The sequence below is a fragment of the Ornithorhynchus anatinus genome, chromosome 10, assembly GCF_004115215.2.
Source record: "Ornithorhynchus anatinus isolate Pmale09 chromosome 10, mOrnAna1.pri.v4, whole genome shotgun sequence".
Lineage (NCBI taxonomy): Eukaryota > Metazoa > Chordata > Mammalia > Monotremata > Ornithorhynchidae > Ornithorhynchus > Ornithorhynchus anatinus.
In genome coordinates, this window is record NC_041737.1 from 46,612,443 (window position 1) to 46,635,187 (window position 22,745).

The following is a 22,745-nucleotide window of genomic DNA, read 5'->3' on the forward strand; positions in this document are numbered from 1 at the left end:
CTCCTCTCCATCTCCAGCAGCACAGCGGCCAGCTCGAACCCCTTCGGGCAGCTGGACCCTCGGACCTGGGGGCAGGACACCCCAAAGTGGCACCTTCCCTGGCCTCCCCAGCCCCTGTCCCCACCCCCATCATCCCCCTTACTTTCATCAGTGCAGCCCAGTACTGGCCCAGCCGGGCAGGGGCATGAAAGAGTCGCTGGTACAGGACCAAGACCCGCTCCAGGGACGATTGGGGGTGGGTGGCAGATTTGGGGTCCATGACCTCCTCGCCCAAGGTCCAACTGCACTGCTACCATTGCTCCTGCGGCGCTGCTCTGCTGCCGCGGCCCCTCAATAATGCATGGGTGCTGACATCTGAGCCCGCCTGTGCTGGGGGGAAGGCAGGAGGGGGTGTGTGTGTGGCCAGCTGGAATTGTCACTTCCAGCGGGTGGACGGGAACCAGGGAGACAAGTCCAGGGGACCCCAGCTTGGCTACGCAGTGCCCTCAGCCATGGGATGCCAGGGTTCTCCAAACCCAGGCAATGTGAGCGGTCCGGTCAGTGGCAGCATCTAGCCCAGATGCCCAGAAAGTAGGAGCTGCGGCGCCAGCCTTGGGAAGGGCAAGAATGAGTTTGCTCCACCACCAAAAAGGGCAGATGCCCCAGGAGGTCATGTCCATCTTTGGGGCAGGGTGCAACAGGGGCCCAGGCTAAGACCACCCTACCCAGCCGCATGAATCGAATGCAGGAACCCAGGCCCAGATGCTAGGGCTTTCTTCAGCTCAATAACCCTCACGCCAGTCCTTTCTGTCCCTGCCTCAGTGATCCCACTGTGAGGGTGGGCAGCACCCCAAGGCTTGTGGACCCAGCCTAGTTCAGCCCACCCCCTTCTTGGCTTCCCGGCCACTCTCTGAAGCACTGGCCTTCCCCAGAGGGTGGTGCCCATTCTGCCTGGCAGAGACCCAAGGACAGAATAGCTTCTAGAAGCCAAGGGTTCCATCCCCCGATTCACACCCTCCGTGGCCCGGAGAGCTGGGTGTCCCCACAGAGGAGAAAGTCACAGAGGATGAGAAATCATCAGAGGTTTAATGCTCCAGATGTGGGTTCAGCTGGCACTCCGATTCAGTGGTAAACCAAGCAAGCAGGACCTGGCTGGGCACCATGCTCCCCCCACCCACCTTTTCAGACTGGAATCAGTGTAACAAGCCTGGTGGACCTAGGAGTGGAATGAGCCAGTCCAGCAAGGGTCTTAGTGTAGGGTGGACTGGTCACCAGACTCTGGTGGGCAAAGCCTGAGTGGAGAGTTGTGACTGGAAGCCGAATTTCCATCTGGCCAGGTTACGAGCTCAGGATCTCCAGCGGGGGTCTCTGCTGGGGGTAGGCAGAGGCATGGGCTCCAGTTCTGGGGCCAGCTGGATTGGAGGGCAGAACTTGGGCAGGATGCAGTGACCCTCGTGCTCCACGAGCCCTGCCGGACACTGGCAACTGGGCACACATGGCCGCACACAGTGGGCGGCCAACTCTCGTAGGGGCACGTGCTGGTTGAAGCAGGTCCGGGGGCAGGGCGGGCCACACTCGTCAAACACAAAGCCCCGGTCCAGGGGGCAGCCCACCGCTGTGGGGAGAGGAAGCAGAATCAGTGCCAGGGGCCAGCTGGACACCACTCTACACCAGGTTGCGCTAAGCAGAAACCCTGACCTTTGGACTTAACCCCCACACAGTGGCTGATGCTTCCTTGGTCCCCTGGCACCTTGCAATGAGGCATCATGCTGCCCCCACCCACATTCCCCTGACTCAGCCGAGCCCTCCACCCTCAGCCCCTGGCCTGGTCATGTCCTCTCCCTTTAGCCTCTGGCCTGAACTTGTCCTTCCCCTCCAGCTCCTGGCCTGATCTTGTCCTTCCCCTTCAGCTCCTGACCTGGCCTTGTCCTGTCCCTTCAGCCCTTGGCCCGGCCTTGCCCTCTCCCTTCAGCCCCTGCCCAGCCTTGCCCTCCTCCTTCAGTCCCTAGCCCAGCCTTGCCCCGTCCCTTCAGCCTCTATCCTACCTCCTCGAGCACCCCGGCCCACCTGCTTCCCTGATATCTTTTTCTTCTCCAGTATCCCATAATAATAATAATAATGTTGGTATTTGTTAAGCGCTCTCTATGTGCAGACCACTGTTCTAAGCGCTGGGGTAGACAAAGGGGAATCAGGTTGTCCCATGTGGGGCTCACAGTCTTAATCCCCATTTTACAGATGAGGTAACTGAGGCACAGAGAAGTTAAGTGACTTGCCCTCAGTCACACAGCTGCCAAGTGGCAGAGCCGGGATTCGAACCCATGACCTCTGACTCCAAAGCCTGTGCTCTTTCCACTGAGCCACGCTGCTTTTCTTCCCATACGGTACTGCTCCCAATGGGTCACCCCCACAAACTCCCCAAGATCCCCACACCCTCACCACAGAGTGAAGGGCCCCGCCATTTTGGGCTAATGCCAGCTTGGCGGCAGCGGGTGGCATAGGCCTCGAGGACATCACAGAGACAAGCATCAGCAGGGGCTCCTGGCCCACAGGCACATAGGTCGTAGACACAGGCGGCAAAGAAAGGCTCCGGGGGCACGACCGGGTGGCAGCGCTCAAATGCCACTGACTTCAGCACAGCGCAACGGGCATTGGCCTCACGCCGGGCTCTGTAACCCGCCTCCCGACATGGGTTCACCTCCTGGCCCGGGGAACAGGAGGAGGCCTGGCCCGGTTCTGCGGGGACCTGGAAGTAGATGAGAGAAACGGGCATCATCCCCAAGTGGGCGCAGAGCCTGGAGGAAGAACCCCAGAGCCCCTCCCACCCCCGACTAAACTGGGTCCAGCCCCCCTGGATCTGTGCCCACCCAGTGGGTCTGCCCTCAGGATCAGCAGTGAGAGGCATAGTCACATGGATCCCATTCCATGCCCACCTACCTGCCAGCTGTTGCCAAAGGTGGCCTCGGAAGCCAGCGGCAGCCCCGTGGGGCCCCGCAGCTCATCCTGGGCGAATCCATTAAAGTTGCCACAGAGCCCACAGGTCCGGCCCCGATAAGAGCCCGGGACGCTCACCTCCACCTGGGACTGACCATTCCACAGCACCTGGCAAAGGGAGGGGCCGGGAAGCCCGGTCACCCTGGGCAGCGAGGGGGCCCGGGCCCCCTGACCTGGGCCCTGGCCCCGAGAAGCAGTGTGGCCTAGTGGAAAGAGCACGGGCCTGGGTGTCTAATCCTAGCTTTGCCCCCGGCTGCTGTGTGATCTTGGGCAAGTCATTTAACTTCTCTGGGCCTCAGTTACCTCATCTGTAAAATAGGGATTAAGACTGTGAGCTCCATGTGGGGCAGGAAGTGTCCAATCTAATTAACTTATACCTATCCCAGGTGGTAGTACACTGCCTGGCACACAGTAAGGGCTTAAAAAATACCCCCCCACACAAAAAAAGAAAAAAAACCAAGGTGGAGGAGGGGGTTGTTCTCTGGTCCCTAGGGCGAGGCAACACTCAAGCGCTGGGGCACAAGTCCAGGAGCCGCCGCTGCCCCCTGCCCCGTGCCCCCCTGCCCCGTGCCCCCTCCTTCCCTGCTCGTGCCCACCTTGAGCCCGAGCTGAGTGTGCAGCAGCACCGTGCGGCCCCGCAGCTCCACGAACAGCAGCGGCTCCCGCAAGAAGGGCAGGGACACCGGCCGCCCGTCCACCTGGCGTGGGGAAAGGGCAGGGAAGGACGGAGGGATGATCGGGCGGCGGGTGGGACGGGGGCCCCCGCGGCCAGGCCCAGAGCACCGCTCCCCCCACCCCTGGCAGAGCTCTGCCCCGCGCCCCGCTCCGGCCTCGACCACTGTGCCCAGTGCCCCTGCCCTGCCCAGGCTGCCCCGCTCGGCGCCACCCCAGGGGCACCAACCTGAGCCCGAGCCCCACCCGAATCGCCACCCCACATCTCAGCCGCAACCTCAGCCCCACCCCCAGCCCACCCCCAGCCCCCTCATCCTCGCCCCTCACCGTGACGTCCCCGTGGCGGAGGAGCCGCACGTCCAGGCCCCCGAGCAGCACCGTCACCGCCCGTGTCCAAGCCACGCCTCGACGGCCCCGGTCCTCGTTGGTCACGTGGACGCTGCGGGGGGTGGGAGGGTGAGGGGAGGGGTCCGCGGGCACGCGCGGGGCGGAGGGGAGGGGAGGGGTCCGCGGGAGGTCCCACCTGAAGTCACCTCCCCGACAGTCCCGGGCCAGCACGTAGCTGCAGCTGCCTTGGAAATGGAGCAGGCGGCCGTCGAAGGTGCGGTAATGCGGGTCCCCGAAGGCCAGGCAGGAAGCGGGCCGGGCCAGGCAGCGCGGGCAGCAGTGACCCGGGTGCAGGCCCGGGGCCTCCTCCTGACACCACGATCGCCGTCAGAGACCCCGCTCGGCCCGGCCCCGGCCCCAACCCACCCACCACCGCCCCCTCCCTTCCCCTTAGCCTGGCCCAGCTCCTGCCCCGCGCTCCCTGCCAGCCTGGCACGATCCCCCGCTTCCCCTGCCAGCCTGGCCCTCCTGCCCTCTCCCCAACAAGTGGTGCTTAATCAACTGCTGGCATTTGAATTTACAGCTTCTAACGGGTCCGTTTCAAAGTCTGTCTCCCCGCTCGTACCTCGGTGCAGGTGTGAGCACCTGGAGGACAGGGGTGTGCGCAATGCCAGGGCCCGAACTGACGGTTGGAGATGCCGGGCCCTAACCACCTCCCCACAGGCAGGGAGGCTGGGGATAAACCCCGGGAATGTGGGAGGTTCACACGTTTCCCGTCGGGCTGCGCCTCTTCCCCCATTTGAAACTAGTGGACACTCACTGGGGCACAGGTGAGGGGCGGGCATCGCTGGCTCCGGCACTGCACGACGCCGGAGAGGCAGGAGCAGCTGGTGCACTCATCCACTGCCCACTTCTCTCCTGAGGGCACCTTGCGGCCTTGGTAGGAGCAGGGCAGGGTGGGGGCTGGGGAGGCAGAGGTCTTGGGGTCAGGCCTCGCCCCCAACTTCCTCCCACTGCCCCACCGCGTCCCTAAGACTCACCTTGGCACTGGTCACAGCAGCTGCCTGGGACCCGCCCCCTTGTCCAACCGTCGGGACAGGCCAAAGCTGCGCATTCCTCCGTGTGACATTCCACGTGTCCCCGCTGGGTAGAGGACAGGGGCGGTTCAGGAGTGCAGATGGGTTGGGGGTTAAAAATTACCTCTTCCCTCCAAAGCATGTTCCTCCCCGTTCCGACCCGCGTGGGGAGAAAGATGAATCCTGATCTGGGAGGAAAAGAGAGGGACTGGAAGAAGGGAAGTGTCCCAGAGTCAAGGGGCCTCCCTGCCTGGTTTCCACTCCACCTCCCTCCTTCACCACCAAGTGTAAGAGCCTCCTCCTCTGCCCTTCTACTCCACCCTCATGTAAAGTCGGAGGCCTCTCCCCTCCTGACCCTGAGCACGCCACTGCCCTGTGCCTCAGTTTCCCTCCCTCAAGCGCTCCCCCCCCCCACCCCCAGCTCACCTGGCAGGTGCAGGTGACACAGGCATTGCTGGCATCCTGCCAGCTCTCCCCATCGGCCACTCGCCGGTTCATCTCTATCACACACTCTGATGGGGAAACGAGACCCGAGCGGTCTCGGGGTTAGAGCCCCTCCCAACCGAGCATCCCCCACGCTCCCAACCAATCAGCAGGCTGGGTCGGCACTTTGGTGTACCAATTCCTTACCAAACCCACACCCAGTAGCAGTTCAACCAGCCAATCAGCAGTCACAACTCCCTCTCCTTGGAAGCTGAGGATTCGGGGAACCATTGCTAGAAACCTATTCCAAAATCCCCAACCGTGGTAGAGAAAAGGATGCCCGTTGGTAGGGGGAGCAGGGAAACCGGGGTGGTCTGGGGATGGGGCCTGGGGAGCAGGGGTGTCACGAGGCAGGAGCCAGGCACTCACCATCGCAGACAGGGCAGCAGGCACCGGGGGGCGTATGGTGCTGTGCCAGGGGGCAGCTGAGCTGAGGGCAGGCCCGGGGCACACACAACCACGTCAGGTCCTAGGGATACAGGGTAACCCCAGAGAGGATGGTCCGGGGTGGATTCGGGGAACATGTGGCACTCTCTGAGGCATATGAGAAGGGAAGGGCCCAACTTTGGAGCCAGAAAGAATCCTCCCACCCAAAAGAGCCTTCTTTCGGTTGGAAGCCGGTCCTCCCCACCGTCTCCAAGTCAAAGGCTTTAGGAGGCTCAGGGGTTTACCTGGCATTGGCAGGTGTAGCAGGGATCCGGGGCAGGCAACCTCCTTCCCAGCAGCCCGGCTGTGCAGTTACTCAAGGCCTCTGTGAGGATGGCCGCAGGGAGGTCGAGGTGAAGAGGCTGGGGGGTCTGGTTCCTGACTCTCCTCAGGGAACCCCAGCCTCCTCCAGTGAAGACGCCCAACTTTTTTTTTTTTACCTCCCCCCCAGCCTGGGACTCACGGGCACAGGTCGGGCAGCAGTCCCGAGGCCCAGGGGGCAGGAGCTGTGATGGGGGGCAGCCCAAGAGGCTGGGGCACTGCTTCCGGGAACAGTGTAGGCGTGGGGAGCCCTCTGGCTGCAGCTGCAATGAGGCGAGTGGGGGGGACCCCAACAGGTGCATCCGTATCGGGACCCAACCCAGCCACCAATCCATACCTGGGCACCCAAGATGCCGCCTATGAGCTATTTTTTCCCTCTCTCGCCCACACCTGTCCCCGGACTGGGCTCCAGCCCTGCAGCCACCGGACCCATCGCTGCCAATGCTGGCCATACCTCACAGGTGCAGAGTTCACAGGGGTCGGCGCCCGGCTGGAAACTATCCCCGGGATGGTACGTCCGGCCCTCGTGCACGCAGTCTGGATGGGAGCGAGGGCCAGGGGAGGGAGGCGGGTCTCAGATTTGGGACGCCCATCTGAACCTGCATCCCCAACCCAGCCAGGGGCCGAGTGCAAGAAAAGCAGAGCCTTGGGCGAGAGAGCGAAGTGAGAGGCGTCAGGGTCTGGGCGCAGAGAATGGGGGCAGATTGGACACGTCCCTGGGTAAGCCAAGGGAAGGGCATGGATTTGGACCCAAGAAATCTGTCTCCCAGCGAGATGACCAGCTTCTGCCACCTTCCCAACTGTCCCTCTCTCCCTCTTTGCCTCCCCAAGCCCTGCCCCCGGACCCCTCTAGGCCTCTGGTACCTTCACAGAGTGGGCAACACTCCCCAGGCACCTGGCGGGGGCGGGCACAAGAGCTGATGCAGCGGATGCGGGCACAGGTGACAACGCCCTCGTGGCACATGCAGGTGGAGCAGGGGGCATCCGGCGGGGTCCAGCTGCTGCCCTCAGGGTGTTGGCTACCCTGAGACACACAGCCTGAGGAGCCAGGGGTTGGGGGTGTCAGGCGTGGACCTCCACCCCGCCCCCAGCTGGCAGTGATTTGATGGTAGGGGTCCTGGGAAGAAGCTGGGGTGGAGGGGGGTGGTCACAGGACTGGCAGCATCTTCCACTTCCCACACAGTGTGCTATTTGCCTTGGGTGGGGGCGGGGGGGAAGGCAGTCTCAGGTGGGGCCAGGGCCCAGGGGCAGGTAGGAAATTTGAGGGACGCAGAAGGCAGGGGAGAGGAGGAGCCCCAAGGGCTGGCAGGCTGGTTGGAAGGCAGGCAAGGAGCTGCCCAGGCTGAGGTCAGTGGGGGCCACATTGGAGATTCTACGAAGGGAGAAGGTGAGGAAGAGAGTGTGGGGGGAGGGAGACTGGGGGGGGGGGTCAGCGGCTCCAAACCACCTGAGGCGGGGGGAGAGGTCTCTTGGTGGCACTACCTCTGCAACGGGGGCAACAGGTCCCGGGCTCTGTAACCTGCAGGGCACAGGACAGGTGAGGGCACGGGTCCTTCTCACAGTGCACGCTGCCAGCCTGCAAGAGACAGGGAGATGAGGGTCCCCATCTGCCTCCCCTCCCCTACTCTGTGGGACAGGAGTGAGGTGGAGTGTTTGTCAGGCAGAACCTCACACCTAGCCTACTCTTACAAAGTGACCTCAGCAGACCTCTCCCCCATCCCACCCCTGCCAAGCCATGCCCACTACACAGGGTACCTGGCAACGACACTGTTCACAGCTGCCCTCTGGCCCCTCAAACACCTCCCCATCCTGACGTTCCTGTCCCTCAAAACGGCAACCTAGGAGCAGTGGGGAGAGGAGAGGGCCAGTCAGGGCACTGGTCCTGCCTCCTCCCCCAGGGATCCACAGCCCCCGTTAAAAGGGAAGGAGGAAGGGAGAAATAGTGGGCAGAGGGCAACAAGGTTACCTAGACAGATAGGGCAGGAGCAGGGCCCTGGGGTGGGGTGAGGGCAGGTGGCTGGTGGACACAGTTTCCTCAGGCACTGCACGGAACCAGCCTGGGGGAGAGACAGTCAGCTCCCTCAGCTCTCTAAGTCTCCAGGCCCCGGCCCTCTATCCACAGAACCTCTCAAAACACACTCAAGGTACCTATTTCAGCCCCCTTCCTCGCTCCCCTCGACCCCACAACCTGGACTTCCAAACCCCTTCCCCTCACCTCCGCGAGGACCCTTAGGCTCTGGTCTCTTCTCCGCAGGCCCTGGCCCAATTGGGCCTCAGTTTCCCTCAGGAGGCCTAAGTGGGGAAGATCACCTCTGTACCTTCCCAGACGATTTTCTCCCTCCCTCCTGGTCCTTACCTGACAGGTACAGAGAGAGCAACTGGGGTCGGCCGGGTCTGGGAATGTCTCTCCCGTGGCTGCAGTGATCCCGCTATACAGGCAGCCTGGTGGGAGATGGGGCTCGGTGAAAGGGCAGGGGTCTGCAAGGAGGGGGCTGGGGAGGGGAATCAGTGAGGGGCCAGGGGTCTGCAGGACTATGGGACAGGGTGAGCTCATGTGAGCTGGCAGCCCAAGCCCAGCCCCGGGCGCGGAGGTTGCTGTAGACCCGTATGGGGGGGGGGGGGCTTTGCCCCAGTGAGGGCAACAATAAGAGCAAAGGACTGAGCTCGGAACCCAGGCTTACCCTGACAAAGCGGGCAGCACTGTCCGGGTGGGGTGACCGGGTGACTGCAGCCTGGCTGGTAGCAGGGCCGACGGCTGCAGGAGACAAAGCCCCCGAGGCAGGTGCAGTGGCTGCACGGTTCTCCAGGCTCTGGGAACTCCTGGCCACTCAGGTAGGACTCCCCCAGGTACTCACATCCTGAGGGGATGACAAGGGACCAGCCTAATGGTCGCCATGCTGCCCTGCCCGCACACACCCGCACAGCTCTCCAGCAGAGGGGCAGCCCCACCTACCACCATCCCACCCCCCTCACAGCACCCCTAAAGAGGGGCAGCCCCTGCTCTTGGCAAACTCACTGCCCAGCAGACGTAGTCGGGGTATGGGGGTGGCTGAGTCCGGCAGTGAGGGACAGTGGAAAGGAGGGTGGGGAGAGAGGAAGGGGGAGAGGGGAAGAGAGAGAGGTGGAGAGAGGGGAAGGGAAGGGAATGGGGAGGAAGTAGCCCCCTGCCCCGATCCCGCACCCCGTCTCTGCCTGCACGCACCATCACAGGCCGGGCAGCAAGGTCCCCGGGTGGGGAAGGGGCACTGGGCGGGGGCACAGGCACGGGGCTTGCAGCTGACGCTGCCCTCCCAGCAGAGGCAGACCTTGCAGGGGTCCCTGGGGTCCAGGAAACGTTCCCCGTTGGGCAACTCTTTCCCGTCGTACAGGCATCCTGTAGTGGGGACAGGAGGAGAGAGGGGCTGGGGGCGCGAGGGGGTGTGTGGAGGTGGGAGATCCTAAAGAACTGCAGACCCCACAGTCCACCCCCTGACCTTCGGGAAATGAGGGCCGTGGGGCCAAGAACCATAACGCAGCCCTGGAGCCAGCAGCCCCCAGCATGGAGGTACTGCAGGAGCCCGGAACTGTGGAGGAGGGGAGGGGACGAGGAGTGGGTTAGGGGCCACAGTGGGGTGGGTCGCCCGGCCTCAGCCTGGGGTTGGGCAGGAGGAGAGCACAGTGCTGTGGTGGCCTTGGGGCCTTCACCTCCTGCCAAGAAGGACAGCTGGGCCTGGGCCCTTGCGAGGGCCGGTTGGGCTACTGTCACACGAGGGGTGGCTGGGCTACCGTCGCCCAAGGGCCAGTTGGGCTACCGTCGCCCGAGGGGCGCTGGGCTACCATCACATGAGGGACAGCAGGCCCCCTGCAGGGGATGCGTGCAGGGCACCGGGGCGCAGGGCAGCCGTTGGCAGGACGTGGAACCGTTGAGGCAGAGGCAGCGGCGGCAGGGGTCCCTGGGCGGGGAGAACTGCTCCTGATGGCGGGCGGGGGGTGATCCAGGCCGTGGGCAGCCAGCCGGGGGTGCTGGGGAGGGCGGCCCATCAGAGCCAGCCAGGCCCCACCTCGGTGAGGTCCCTGGGACAACTTCCCCACTGCCCCCTGATGATGCCCATGCCAGACCATGAGCCCTGGGAACACCACCGCCCCTCACCCCCAGCCCCTTTGCGCACCCCAGAGCCCCTCAGTCCCCAGGGTTGGGCAAGTCGGGGGAGGACAAAGCTGGCACCAGACTCCATACCCTCTGATTCCCAGGCCCTCAGCGACACCCCCTCCCCCCTCCTCTCTGCCTGCCTTCTCAAATTCTTGGCAAAGCAGGATGGGGAGAGAGGGGTGCGGATGGAAGGGAGGGAGGAGATGGGGAAGGGGAGAGGAGTCAGGAAGAGCAGGGCAGTTCTGTACCCGGGCACTGGGGGCAGCAATCGCCAGGTGGCAAGAAGGGCTCCGGGCAGGACAGTGGGGGGCACCTCCGTCTCAGGCACTGCACGTTCCCATTCTGTGGGCATTCAGATGCCCGCAGTCAGGATCCACTTCCCCCATACAGCCCCTCCAGATGGGTGGGCTCTGCCAGCCTGTCTGGCCCTGCCACCCCCACCCTAGACCCTCCCGTCTCTCCCTCCCCTCGGCTCACAATGCAGTGGCAGAGGCGGCAACGGTCGGTGGGATGAGGGAATTCTGCTCCGTTGGGATATTCCTTCCCCGCAAAGTCGCAGCCTGGGAACAGGATAGGGAGCATCCAAAAGGTGAGTGTCCTACTGCTCTCCTCACCCCCCCAGGCATCACAGCCCCTGGGGACTCCAGGCCATCTTCACCCTCCCCTAGATCCCTCACTCCATTTCTCTCTGACCTGCCTGGATCTTCCAATCCACCACTCACCGTTACAGTTGCTCTGGCAGCAGGTACCAGGCAGAGGGTGGGCACAGGGAGCCTCAGGGCAGGCCCGGGACTGGCAGTGGACAGAGCCTCCCCGGCACTGGCATTCCTGGCATGGATCCCGGGGACTGGAGAAACTCTCGCCGTCCACAAACACTTGCTTCTCCAGGAGGCAGTCTGTCCCAGCGGGGTTGGCCAGGTTAGGGGCCCTGGGACCCCTACCCCCTCCAGCTAGCAGGCACCCTGGGGTGAGGGAAGGGCTGGGGAGCTAGCAGGCACACAAGACCTCCCCACAGTAATACATACCTGGGCACTTAGGGCAACACTGCCCGGGCACGGTCTGAGGCCTGGCACAGGTGGTAGGGGGGCAGTCGATGGGAGAGCACTGGACCGTCCCATCCTAAGGAATTAGGAGAGAGCCTGAATGGGTGGGCTGCACTCCGGGGTTCAGAGTGGCAGTGGCGGGGAGCAAGGGAAGGAGTTGAGGAGGGTGGTGAAGGGATCGAGGGCAACATACCTGGCAGTGGCAGGTCTGGCAGGGGCTGTCAGGGTCTGTGAAATTCTGCCCATTGGCATAGACGCGGTGCCGGAAGGTGCAGCTCTGGCATTTGGGGCAGCAGGCTCCTGGACAGGGAGGGGTGGAAGGATCTGGCTGAGCCTAGGGGCCTGAGCAGACTCTGGGAGGGGTCAGTGGGGAATTGGGGCAGGAGTTCAGGCTGGGCAGTGTGAGAGACAGACCCCAAGCCTGAGGAGGAGATGTGGCAGGAGGCCCAGGGTTGGAGCACTCACCGGGCATCTGGGTGGGGTGCTGGCAAGTGGGCGGGGGGCAGAGCACAGGTCCACAGACAGGCAGTCCCCGGACACAAGAGCAGGTGTGGCAAGGCTGCCCCTCCGGCTCCCACTCCACTCCCTCGGCAAACTCCTCTCCATCCAGCATGCACACTGCAGGGCACACCACCATCACCGTGGCAACCCGGACCCTGCCAGCCTTCAGGGACATCAGGCCTCCTCACCATCGCCACAGTAACCAGAAATCCAGCCTCTCCAGGGGCCCCCTCTGGGTACCCGCCACCTCCTGCCTCCCCACCTCTGGGGACACACCATGTCAGGACACCTCCCCAAATCTCCTTGTCACCATGGAAACTGTCTCCGTGGGCTATGGGGCCCTCTCTCCACAGGACCCATCCTCTGACTACAAACTAGACATCTCCCACCTCCCTCCCCCGATGCCTGAGGAGACCAGGGGATTCTCCCCATTCCCCGGCTCTTGTTCCCAAGGTGGGCCCCTCACCCTGGCAAACTGGGCAGCAGTGCTGGGGATGAGAGACAGGGTGAAAACAGGGGGCTGGGGGGCACTGCTCCTCCTCACATTGTACAGTCCCAGTCTGCAGAGAGGGCAAGGAGGGTGAGGTTAGGGTGAGACTCCCAGAGCAGAGCTGCCCAAGGGGGCTGGGGAGAGCCCAATAGCCCAGCAGACCTGACAGGAGCAGTGAGTGCAGGGGCCGTGCCCTGGGGGCTGGAAGGTCTCCTCGCTCTGGTACTGGTGCCCCTCATATTCACAGCCTGTTGGGGAGATGAGAGCTGTTGGGGTTCACCTCAACTAATCCCCCAATCCGGGGGCTGCATGCACCAGCCCATATAGGGGCGGGCCCTCTCCTTTTCCTTTAGCTCTCTGGAGGAGGAGATTCCCAACCTTCCTCATTCCAAGACTCAAAGACCACCTCCCCCCAACCCCGGAATAGAAAGCTTTCTATCATGTCTAACTGGAATCCTTATTGTGGCAAATATGACCTTGGGCAAGTCGTTTAAGTTCTCTGTGCTTCAGTTATCTCATGTGTGAAAGGGGGATTAAGGCTGTGAGCTCCATGTGGGACATGGACAGTGTCCAACTTGATTAGCTTGTATCTACCCCAGTGCTTAGAACAGTGCCTGGCACATAGTAAGCACTTAACAAATACCATACAAAAATGCTTAACGAATATCAGAAATCATAATAATAAGTCCATTCTTGCTTGGTCTGTTGACTGGTCGGTAAATACTCTTAGCCTTCCTCTTCTCCCAGATAAATCATTCCAGTTTCCTAAATGTTTCCTCCTGGAACTCTTCTTCTGAGACTCAAGTAACACTTGCTGCTCTGCTCCAGGTCCTCTCTGACACGTCCCCTCCCTCCAGCTGATGTGTTCTACCCTCAGCACCCCGTTCCCCCCCGACCCTTCTCCCTGCTGAGCCCCTTGCCAGCCCCCAGACTCACCTTCACAGACAGGGCAGCACTGGCTGGGCCTTTTGCCCGGGTGGCTGCAGGGCAAGGAGGGACAAGGCACCGGCTCACAGTGGACACGCCCATCCTGCCAAAGGGGAGCCCCAGTCGGCCTGTTGAGGGAACCCCAAGAGACAGCTCCCTCTGGGGTTTCCCTTTCCTCCTCCTCTCCCCCCCCCCCACGACACTCATTCTTTCAGGGGCTTCCTATCTGGCTCTTTGGGGCACAGAGACACACTCACCTCACAGCGGCAGTGGGTACAGGGGTCCCCAGATTTCACAGACTCCCCGCTGCGGTACTCATGCCCATTCAAGAAGCATCCTGGAGGGGACACAAATTGCTCTTTCCTCTCCTCCCTTACCCCCGCCCACCCCATTCACCCAGGAGTGGAGAGAGCCACCAGCTCCCCCGAAAGGAGAAGGGAGTAGGTAAGCCTGGGACTCTCTGCTTTACCCCTACCCCACTCCAGTGGATAGCACCCCCCACCCATAGGATGAGTTGAGAGGCCTCAGAGCTGGTTTCTGGATCGTTTTGGTAATGCTTCAACTCCCTCCACTCTAGGAGACCTCTTCACACCCCTTTCGGCTCACCGTCACAGACCGGGCAGCAGGTACCAGGGTGGGGCCGGGCAGGGTGCGGGCAGAGGCTGGCACATTCCTTCTGGTGGCACAGGACCTGGCCCTCCTGAGAAGACCGGAGGGGCAAGAGATCAGGACCCCCCACCTAAAGCCCTGTTCCTTTGGCTCCAGACCCAGAGGATCACATTCCCAAAGCCTTTGCCCCCAGATCCTTGTCTCCCCTTACCCCGACCCCAACACACAAACACACACATGCACACACACAGTGGTCTAGCCTCTCCCTGGGAGAGGAGGAAGATGGAGGGAAGCCTGGGGAGGGCAGTTCAGAGGGCAGGTTACCAAGCAGCGGCAGAGCTGGCAGGGGTCACCAGGGGCCGTCCACTCATCTCCATGGGCGTGGGAAGAGCCGTCCTCCTCACAGCCTGGAAAGAGGGAGCAGACTCAGGGCTGGGCTGGCTGGACCCGCAGAGAGAGCCCTGCCACCAGTTTGGGCCTGGCGCCTCATGCTCAGAGAAGGCACCAGGGGCTGATCAAGGGAGCCTGGGCCTCACCTCCCAGAGACCAACCCTGGCAGACAGACAGACATTGCACCAGTACCCAGAGGTGTGGGGTGTCCTGCCTCATACAGAAGAGAGAACTGTGGGGGCAACAGCCTCCGGGCACCTCCCCCTAGTAGGCACTGCCCAGCTGCTGGCACAGTCCAGTACCAGGGAGGCCCCACACTATTTGTCTGGGTGAGAGTGGGGATAGGACCAGGACTAGGCTGCAGAACCTAAGTAAAACACACACATACACTCCCCCCCCACCTCACCTTCATCCCCTGGTTCCTTCCATCCCCTACCCCAATCACTCTCCCACCCATGCCCACTGTCGCATACTGCCCTCCCCAGCCTGGCTGGGTCTCCGTGGCAGAGCTAGTGGAAGCAGCAGGAACAGAGGGAGTGGTAAGTCTCCAGTCCCTTACCCTGGCCTGGATTGAAGGGGCAGTGGGGCAAGGGAGCCAGGAGCTGGGGGAAGTTTCACCTTGGCAGGTTGGGCAGCAGTGCCCAGGGCTCAGGATAGGCTGAGAACAGGTGCTGGGTGGGCACTTCACAGGGATACAGCGAACCAGGCCCCTCTGCAACCCACAAAAGAGTGAGATGAGGGAGCGGGAGGACTCGGAGTTGGGGAGAGCCTCACAGGGTGCAGGGACAGGGCAGAGAAGACGCTACGTGGTGCCAACCCAAGGCCCACAGCCAGGGTACCCGAGAGCCAAGTGAAAAGAGAGGATGGCAGGACTGGCATGGCAGAGAGGGGACAAGACTGTCCCAGGGGTTCGTGATGGGCTGGGATTGGGGGGAAGACCAGGGAGGGCCTCTGAGGCAGGAGAAGGTCTCTGAGGTAGGGTGGCCTGGGGAGGCTCTGGGCAAGGGAGAGGTGCCAGGCTCTCACCAAACAGGAGCAGCTGAGACAAGGGTTGGAGCTGGACAGGAAGTTGGTGCCCTCTGGGTGGTACTGCTCCTCGTACTCACAGCCTGGATGCGTGGGAGGGGACACAAGAGGGCAAAGGGAAGGTCACCGGGCCAGTGGGCCAGTGGTAGGAATTGGCTGTGGTAGGAATTGGCTGTGGGCAGTGACTCCTGACTCCCAGCAATCTCTCCTCAATCCTGGCGCCTCTGTAAGGGGAGCTGCTAGCCATTGGGAGGGGCTGTCAGGCAAGGGAGAGGGGTTAGGAGGACCTGAGTGGCAGACAGGGCAGCAATCTCCAGATGGGGTGTAATGCTCAAGGCACATGAGCTCTGGGCATAGGGGCCCCTGGCACTGCACCGTCCCATCCTGTAGGGAAGGAGAAAGAGCCCCTTTGCCCACAGCTCTGTGGGATCCCCAGCATTGGCACCCCACCTCTACCAAGGCTGCCTCACCACTCCCCCACCTTAGCTTCTCCTCCACCCCCAACCCCTGCCCCTCTCACCTTGCAGGTACAGTTGGCACATGGTTCCCCTGAGTAGGTCTCCCCATTGCCTAACTGTTGCCCACGATAGAAGCAGCCATCACATACTGGGCAGCACTGCCCCGTGGGCATCCAGGGGTGCTGGCAGTCAAGGGGTTGGCACTTGTCCCGGATGCACACCTCCTGGCCTCCCTGCACACAGGGCATACACAGCACATAGACACACAGGGCTTCCTTGGAGGGAGAACCGGACGCTGGAACGCCAGGAGTCTGTCCTGCCACTACCACGGGGCTGATAAGCAGAGGGAACATGGTCGGGGGTGGGGGAGACTCAGAGTTGTAGGGTCCCCTACATCCCTTTACCTGGCAGATGCAGCTGACGCAGGGCTCCGGGTGCCACGTCTCCCCAGCCCTGTGACCCCCCAAGCAGTCTGGGAAGGAAGGGACAGATGCTCAAACCAAGGCGAAGAGGTAAGAGGGAATCTGTTTGTCTATGAGGATCTGTGTTTGGGCCAGTTGGGCCATATTATGTGCATGAGTGTGTGTGGGCACACCCTTCAGCACCCATCCCCCAGGGCTTGAGGGTGGTGGACATTGTGCCCCCATGGCACCTTGGACTGTATTCCGAGGAGCCTAGTCCTGCTGTGGGTCATGGCCTTCCCTGGGCCCCCAGTCCGGGCACTGACCTGGCTCACAGTGAGGGCAGCATCCTGGGGGCTGCTGAGTACATGCCACCTTTCCATCCTGTGGACAGGAAGAAACCTCAATTTCCCAACTGGACGCAAGGCAGAGGTAGTAGAGGCCCCAGGCAATAGGCCCCCTCCCCAACCCCGACTCACCAGGGGAAAGTTGGAGAGCACATTGACTGCCTCAGGAACTGTGTTCCTTCCCCAACTCCCAAACTACCTTTCCAACCATTTGCCAGCTGCCTAGCAGGAAAGAAGCTCAGGATAATAATGATGATATTAGTTACCAAGCACTGTTCTGAGCACTGGGGTAGATACAAGGTAATCAGGTTGTCCCACGTGGGACTCACAGTCTTAATCCCCACTTTACAGATGAGGTAACAGAGGCACAGAGAAGTTGTGACTTGCCCAAAGTCACACAGCTGAAAAGTGGCAAAACTGAGATTAGAACCCAGGTCCTCCTGACTCCCAAGCCTGCGCTCTTTCATCTAAGCCACGCTGCTTCTCTGCACGTTGTGGGTGCAGCAGATAAACTGGGACAGGGTCTGGGGCCGGGGCTCTCCGAGACTCACCAGGCAGCGGCAGGCAGTGCAGGGGTCCGGGAAAAAGGTTTCCCCATTGCTGTAGGTCTTGTTGGCGTGGGTGCAGCCTAACCAAAGATTTGGGCTGTCACCAAGGGGCGGCGGGGGGGCGGGAAATGCTTCTCTCCAGCAACAGCCACAAGGCAGAGGAGGGAACAAGGGGCTGGAGGAGGATGAGGGAGGGGACGAGAGAGTCCCCTCTGTCTCCCTCGGGGTAGGGGTCAATCTTTCCAAACCCAAGAGTTGCCAGCCTTTAGGGTACGGGAAAAAAAGACCTGGAGATGTTCCACGTCCTGACAAGGTTAGTTTCCCAATTCCGCTCCACCCCAGCCCGTGCCTAAAGGTGCAGGGCCCCAGGTGTATGGCCGGGGGGCACAGGGAGCAGAGAGGGATAGGAAAGGTGGAGGGCACTGGTTACTGAGGGAAGGGTTACCGAGGCAGCGGGGTCGGTCCGGGTGGGCCCTGCAGCGTACTGCTCCGTCCAGGCAGAGGCAGCTGGTACAGGCGTCGGGCTCCCAGCGGGTCCCGTCTGGATGCTGTTTCCCCTGCCACGTACACAGAGGCCGGCGGCACTCACAGGACTCCAGCTGCTTCACCCGGGACTGCAGGACTGCGTTCTGGGCAGAGGAGCGGGGGACCCATCAGCCGGGCGATCCCGTCCCTAGCCCAGGGCAGGGGGAGAAGGAGATGCAATGTCCACAAGGGAGGCCCAGAAGAACCGAGGCTGAAACCAGGCTGCCTGACCCCTGACCCCCATCCCGGCCCCCTGACCCCCATCCCGGCTCCCACCTGCTCCTTGAGCAGGGCCACCGCGGCTCTCAGACCCTCCAGCCGTTCCTCCAGGCGGCGCAGCCTCTCTGGGTCGGGCCCGGCGGGGCCATGGGGGTCAGCGGGCTCCTGCTGTTGGTAGTGCTGGGCATCGGTGAGGCCGGGAGGCCCCAGGGGGCCCAGAGAGCCTGAGGGATACGGGGGAGGGAACCAGGGCTGGAGGGAGCTCTCCAGGTCTGGGGCCCGGGAGGGGAAGCAATCACATCAGGTTTCCCCAGCCGAGGCTCTCCTCTCCTCCGGGCCAAAGGCTGCCTCCTTTGGCTACTGCTGGGATTCTGCTATCACGACAGGGGGCAGGCCTCCCGGTGACCGGAGGACCTCTGGGTTGTAAGATCCTCGAGGGCAGGGTTGGTGTCTTCTAACTCCCCCTCTGCACAGAGTGGGCATTCAAAATATTACTTTTTTATAGTATTTGTGAAGTTCTTACTATTTGCCAGGCACTGTGCTAAGCGCTGGGGTAGTTACATGGTTAGACACAGACCGTGTCCCTTGTAGGGCTCACACTCTTAATCGACGTTTTACAAAGTAACTGAGGCACAGGGAAGTTAAGTGACTTGCCCAAGGTCACACAGCAGGCAAGAGGCAGAACCGGGATTAGAACCCATGTCCTTCTGACTTCCAGGCCCATACTCTATCCATTTTTCCATGCTGCTACCTTGAGTGCTGGGGCCTAGCTATTGCAATAGGGGGCAGACCTGCTGGTTCTACGTTGACATGACGGGAGGTCCCCTAAACTGTAATATCCTTGAGGGCAGGAATGGCTCTTCTAACTGTCCCAAGGGCTTAGTATACACACAGTGTCTACACAGTGTGGCCAATTGATAAGTACTGTTAATTGATTGACTGCTGCAGCTTTGCTATCGTGATAGGGGCCAGGCCTGCTGGTTCTGCGGTGATGGGGAATCAAACAGGCTAAGGGTCTCTTTCCAGCAGTCAGTCACCCGTAGGGAAAAGCAGGAGGAAGTGGAGAATATGAGAAAGGAGGTGAGGACAAAGGACTCAAGAACGGGACTGAAATCCAAAGTGAACCCAAATGGGAAGTGGCTTGGTGTAGTGGATAGAGTGTGGTCCTGAGAGTCAGAAGGTCATGAGTTCTAATCCTGCCTCCACCACTTGTCTGCTGTGTGGCCTTGGGCAAGTCACTTCGCTTCTCTGGGCCACAGTTACCCCATCTGTAAAATGGGGCTTAAGATTGTGAGCCTCAAGAGGGACAGGGACTGCGCCCAACCCGATTTACTTGTAACCACCCCAGCACTTAACAAACACCACAATTATTATTATTGTGAGGTGAAACAGGCTCCCCCTATCACCCTGCCTCCACCCTGGGGTTGCCCCCATGAGGTCTGAGCAGCACCCCAGGGCCCGGAAACTGAGAATGGGGAAGGGGAGAGGGGAGTGATCTTAGCCCATGGGAGCCCCCTTCGATGCCTAAAGTCAGGTTGGGGTTCGGGGTGCAAGCCTGCCCTGAGTGGTCCCGTGGTGGAGCTGCGGGGAGCAAAGTGAATCGATTTCGATTTGCCGCCAACGGTGGGTGCACCGCTCCTCTGACAGCAGTGCAGGGGGTGGGAGGGTGGGGATGAAGTGACGAGGCTTCTAGCGTCCAGCCGTTCTGTCCCAGGGGCCGGGGGAGAGAAGGGGCAGGTCCAACGGCGAGAGAGCTGTTTCCCACGGACACGCCTCGTTAGCGGAGCCAGGAAGGCAGGGAGCCAGCCTAGCTCCTCGTTAGCAGCGTTTCCCACGGGAGGGGTCTCTCTCTCTCTCTGTGACCATCTCCGGAGAGGGTAATGAAGCGTGAGGTGTCGAAGACATCCGTGGTCCATTCCCCCTCCCGCCCCCATTGACACAACAGAGCCAGGACCCTGGCCTTTACCCCACCCTTCGGTCCCCAGTTCCCCAACCATCTGCCCCTCTGCTTTCCACCCCTCGGGTTGGGGGTTGGAGAGAAGGGGGCTGGTCCAGAAGGGGCCGACCTTAATTCCTCTTCCCAATTTCCTGTCTTCTCTCCAGCCCCTCCAGGAATTTCCGGTGTTGCTGCTTCGCACCCCAAGTGGGAGTCGAGGGAGTCCTCCTTCTTTCTTGCTTTCTTTATGGTATTTGTTAAGCGCTTACTATGCGTCAAACGCTGTTCTAAGTGCTGGGGTAGAAACAAGTTAAGTCAAACACAGTCCCTGTCCCGCATGGAGCTCACAGTCTAGGTAGGAAGACGAACAGGTATTTAATCCCTGTTTTACAGTTGAGGAAACAGAAGCACAGAGAAGTTAAGTGACTTGCCCAAGGTCACACAGCAAGCAGCCCATGCTCTTTCCACTAGGCCAAGCTGCTTCCCTGCTTGGAAATGAAGCCCCATCCAGCCCCGGATTTCGAAGCACTTTGCAAGCATAGCTGGGGTTTGTTTTGTCCATTCTTCAGAGACACTTAGCCATTTCAAGGAGTGCTCACCTAGTAAGGCAGAGACCCATGAAGACCCGTAGAGTCAGGCATCCCAGACCAGGGCTTCACGGGCCACCAGGTTCCCACGCCCAAGAGTCTCATCTGCCCATTGTCCCTGGGGGGAGGGGAAGGTGGGGGGAGGGGTGTGTTGTGTTTGTTTGAGACACATCTGGATTCTTCTCACAGCTGGCCCACAAACCTTGGAGTCAGGACACCTGGGTTCCCACCTCTGCCCCTGGAGTCTCTGGGGAAAAAACTGAACCTCTTTATCTGACCACCCCCTTCCCCAGGGGCTCGTCCCCGCCCAGTCTGCCTGTAGCTGGGAGGGCATCCTAGGAGGAAGAAAGGTAAGAAGGTGCGGGAGGCAGCGAGAGGCCCGCACCCACCTACCTGCCCCAATGGGGCAGTGCCAGGGCCTGTGGGGGAAGACGTCTGGGGAGATCTCCGCCTGGAGCCAGGAGCCCTGCCAGGGGGAGCAGAAGCTGATGAGGGAGGGAGGGAGGGAGGGAAGGATGGAGGGAAGGAAAGTGGAAGGTGGGATGGCACCCAAGGGCCTGCCAGAGGGCAGGAGAAGCTAATGAGGGAAGGAGGGGGCACCCGAGGGCCTGCCAGGGAGCAGGAGAAGCAGATGAGAGAAGAAGGGGGGGGGGCACCCGAGGGCCTGCCAGGGGGCAACAGAATAATAATAATAATGGTACTTGTTAAGCACTTGCTATGTGCCAAGCACTGTTCTAAGCACTGGGATAGACTCAAGCTAGGTTAAACACAGTCCCTGTCCCACACAGGGCTCACACTCTTAATCTCCACTTTACAGATGAGGTAACTGAGGCCTAGGGAAGTCAAGTGACTTAACCAAGGTCACACAGCAGACATGTGGCGGAGCTGGGATTAGAACTCATGAACTTTTGATTCCCAGGGCCGTGGTCTACCCACTAAGCCACGCTGCTGATGAGGAAAGGAGGGAAGAAGGTCGGGGGGACCTGAGGGCCTGCCAGGTGGCAGCGGCCTACCAGGAATTTGGAGGTGGGGTCCCTGGGCGTGCTGGAGAAGGCCACTATCATGTCCAGGGGCAGCTGCAAGCTGAGGCCCCCCGGGTCCGGGGTCACGGTCATTGGCTCCTCGCAGTCCCGGTACAGCCACACCCTGTCTGGCTCCAGGTGCAGTGCCAGGCGAGCCCACCGGAGAAGGGCGAGGGCCCGGGCAGCAGCAGCGAGACGGGCCTCAAGGCGGTCCGGTAGTCCAAGCGCAAGTAGCCCACCCGGGGCCCTGACACCAAGCGGAGCAAGGGCTGTCCGTCCCTCCGGGAGGCCTCCGGGGAGACCAGGGCCAGCAGCGTGGTCTCGGCCCTGACCCCGGCCCGGCTCTGCCGCCCCTCGAGCCGCAGGCCCAGCGCCCTCCGCACGGTGGAGAGCAAGTAGAGGGCGAAGGCGCGGGGCAGGGTCAGCGGGGGCACCCGGACCCGCAGCTTCCAGGACGGGACCTCGGGCTTGGGCCCCGACCCCCGGCTCACCCCGGGCACCCCCTCGCTGCTGATAAGAGCTTCCAGCAGATCCAGGACTGGAAGGTGAGAGGGATGAGGAGGGCAGTTGAGGGAGGGCCTGCTCCCCGAGCTCCCGGCACCCTTCGCGGCCCACTACTCCAGGGTCGGGCTCCTGGAGTCCCGCCGGGGTGAAGGCCCGAATGTACAAGGGATCCCAGGGAGAGGGTCGAATGGACAGAGAACCCCCACCCCCGTCTAGGCTGGGGACTGGGGGACCCTCTGAGCAGCCCTTCTCTGCCCATCTCACTCATCTCGACCCCTGCCCCAAGCCTTGCTCCCTGGCCGTCGACCCCCGAACCCTAAGGCTTCATCTCCAGTGTTTTGCCCCTGACCTACGATCTCCCCGCCCCTCTTCTTCACCCTCTGGACCGCCCCCCTCCCCCCCGCCCAGCCCCGGTTTCAGGGTCACCCTAAGGGGCTCTGACCTTTGCGGGAGGGAGAGGGAGGACCCGAGCCGGATGGAGGTAAGAGCCAGAACCCAGGAGACTTGGCTTCCAGTCTCCCCGATCCCTCCCGCCCGGCCGAAAGGAAATCGGGGCGCACAACAGCCCCCTCCCCCCGCCAATCTCCTCTGAGCAGCTCATCTCCCATCCTTCTACGACCTCCTGCCCTCGGCATCCGCCGGTCCCCTTCCCCCTCTCTTCCCCTGCAGTCCCCGGCCCCTCGGCCCTCCCCCAGACAGGCCCTGGCCCGGGAGGGATCGGCTCCGGGACAACAAAGAAGAGACCGCCCATTCCTGCTTCGCTGTTTCTCTCCCTCTCCTTCTCTCCCTTGCTTCCCCACAAGAAATA

General features: G+C 61.8%; 1 protein-coding gene across 1 annotated transcript; it reads right to left on the reverse strand.

The window, feature by feature from the left end:
- Positions 1–1,047: 1,047 nt before the first annotated feature.
- LOC100077754 (kielin cysteine rich BMP regulator) lies at positions 1,048–21,526 on the reverse strand. The gene is made up of 40 exons (XM_039913380.1): positions 21,425–21,526; positions 20,805–20,877; positions 17,946–18,112; positions 17,590–17,773; positions 17,148–17,224; positions 16,576–16,633; positions 15,391–15,473; positions 14,983–15,076; positions 14,299–14,381; positions 13,972–14,065; positions 13,623–13,702; positions 13,375–13,468; positions 12,601–12,686; positions 11,913–12,111; positions 11,641–11,747; positions 11,430–11,523; positions 11,127–11,300; positions 10,882–10,964; positions 10,653–10,746; positions 10,092–10,277; positions 9,478–9,648; positions 8,957–9,133; positions 8,632–8,717; positions 8,242–8,332; positions 8,031–8,113; positions 7,758–7,851; positions 7,140–7,313; positions 6,730–6,812; positions 6,418–6,538; positions 6,200–6,279; positions 5,898–5,997; positions 5,472–5,557; positions 5,010–5,112; positions 4,790–4,932; positions 4,166–4,338; positions 3,970–4,081; positions 3,567–3,668; positions 2,910–3,078; positions 2,416–2,712; positions 1,048–1,594 (listed from the first exon to the last, which is right to left on the reverse strand). Exons 1-40 carry the CDS (start codon positions 21,524–21,526, stop codon positions 1,326–1,328), a joined length of 4,926 nt encoding a protein of 1,641 aa, XP_039769314.1. The 3' UTR covers positions 1,048–1,325.
- Between the last annotated feature and the right edge of the window lie 1,219 nt (positions 21,527–22,745).

Coding starts and splice junctions, on each gene's coding strand:
- LOC100077754 (XM_039913380.1), bottom strand. CDS start 21,526: ATGACCGTGACCCCGGACCCGGGGGGCCTCAGCTTGCAGCTGCCCCTG. Junction 17,774..17,945: donor TGGCCCTGCTCAAGGAGCAG/GTGGGAGCCGGG, acceptor TCCTCTGCCCAG/AACGCAGTCCTGCAGTCCCG. Junction 3,079..3,566: donor ACACTCAGCTCGGGCTCAAG/GTGGGCACGAGC, acceptor TCCCTTTGCCAG/GTGCTGTGGAATGGTCAGTC.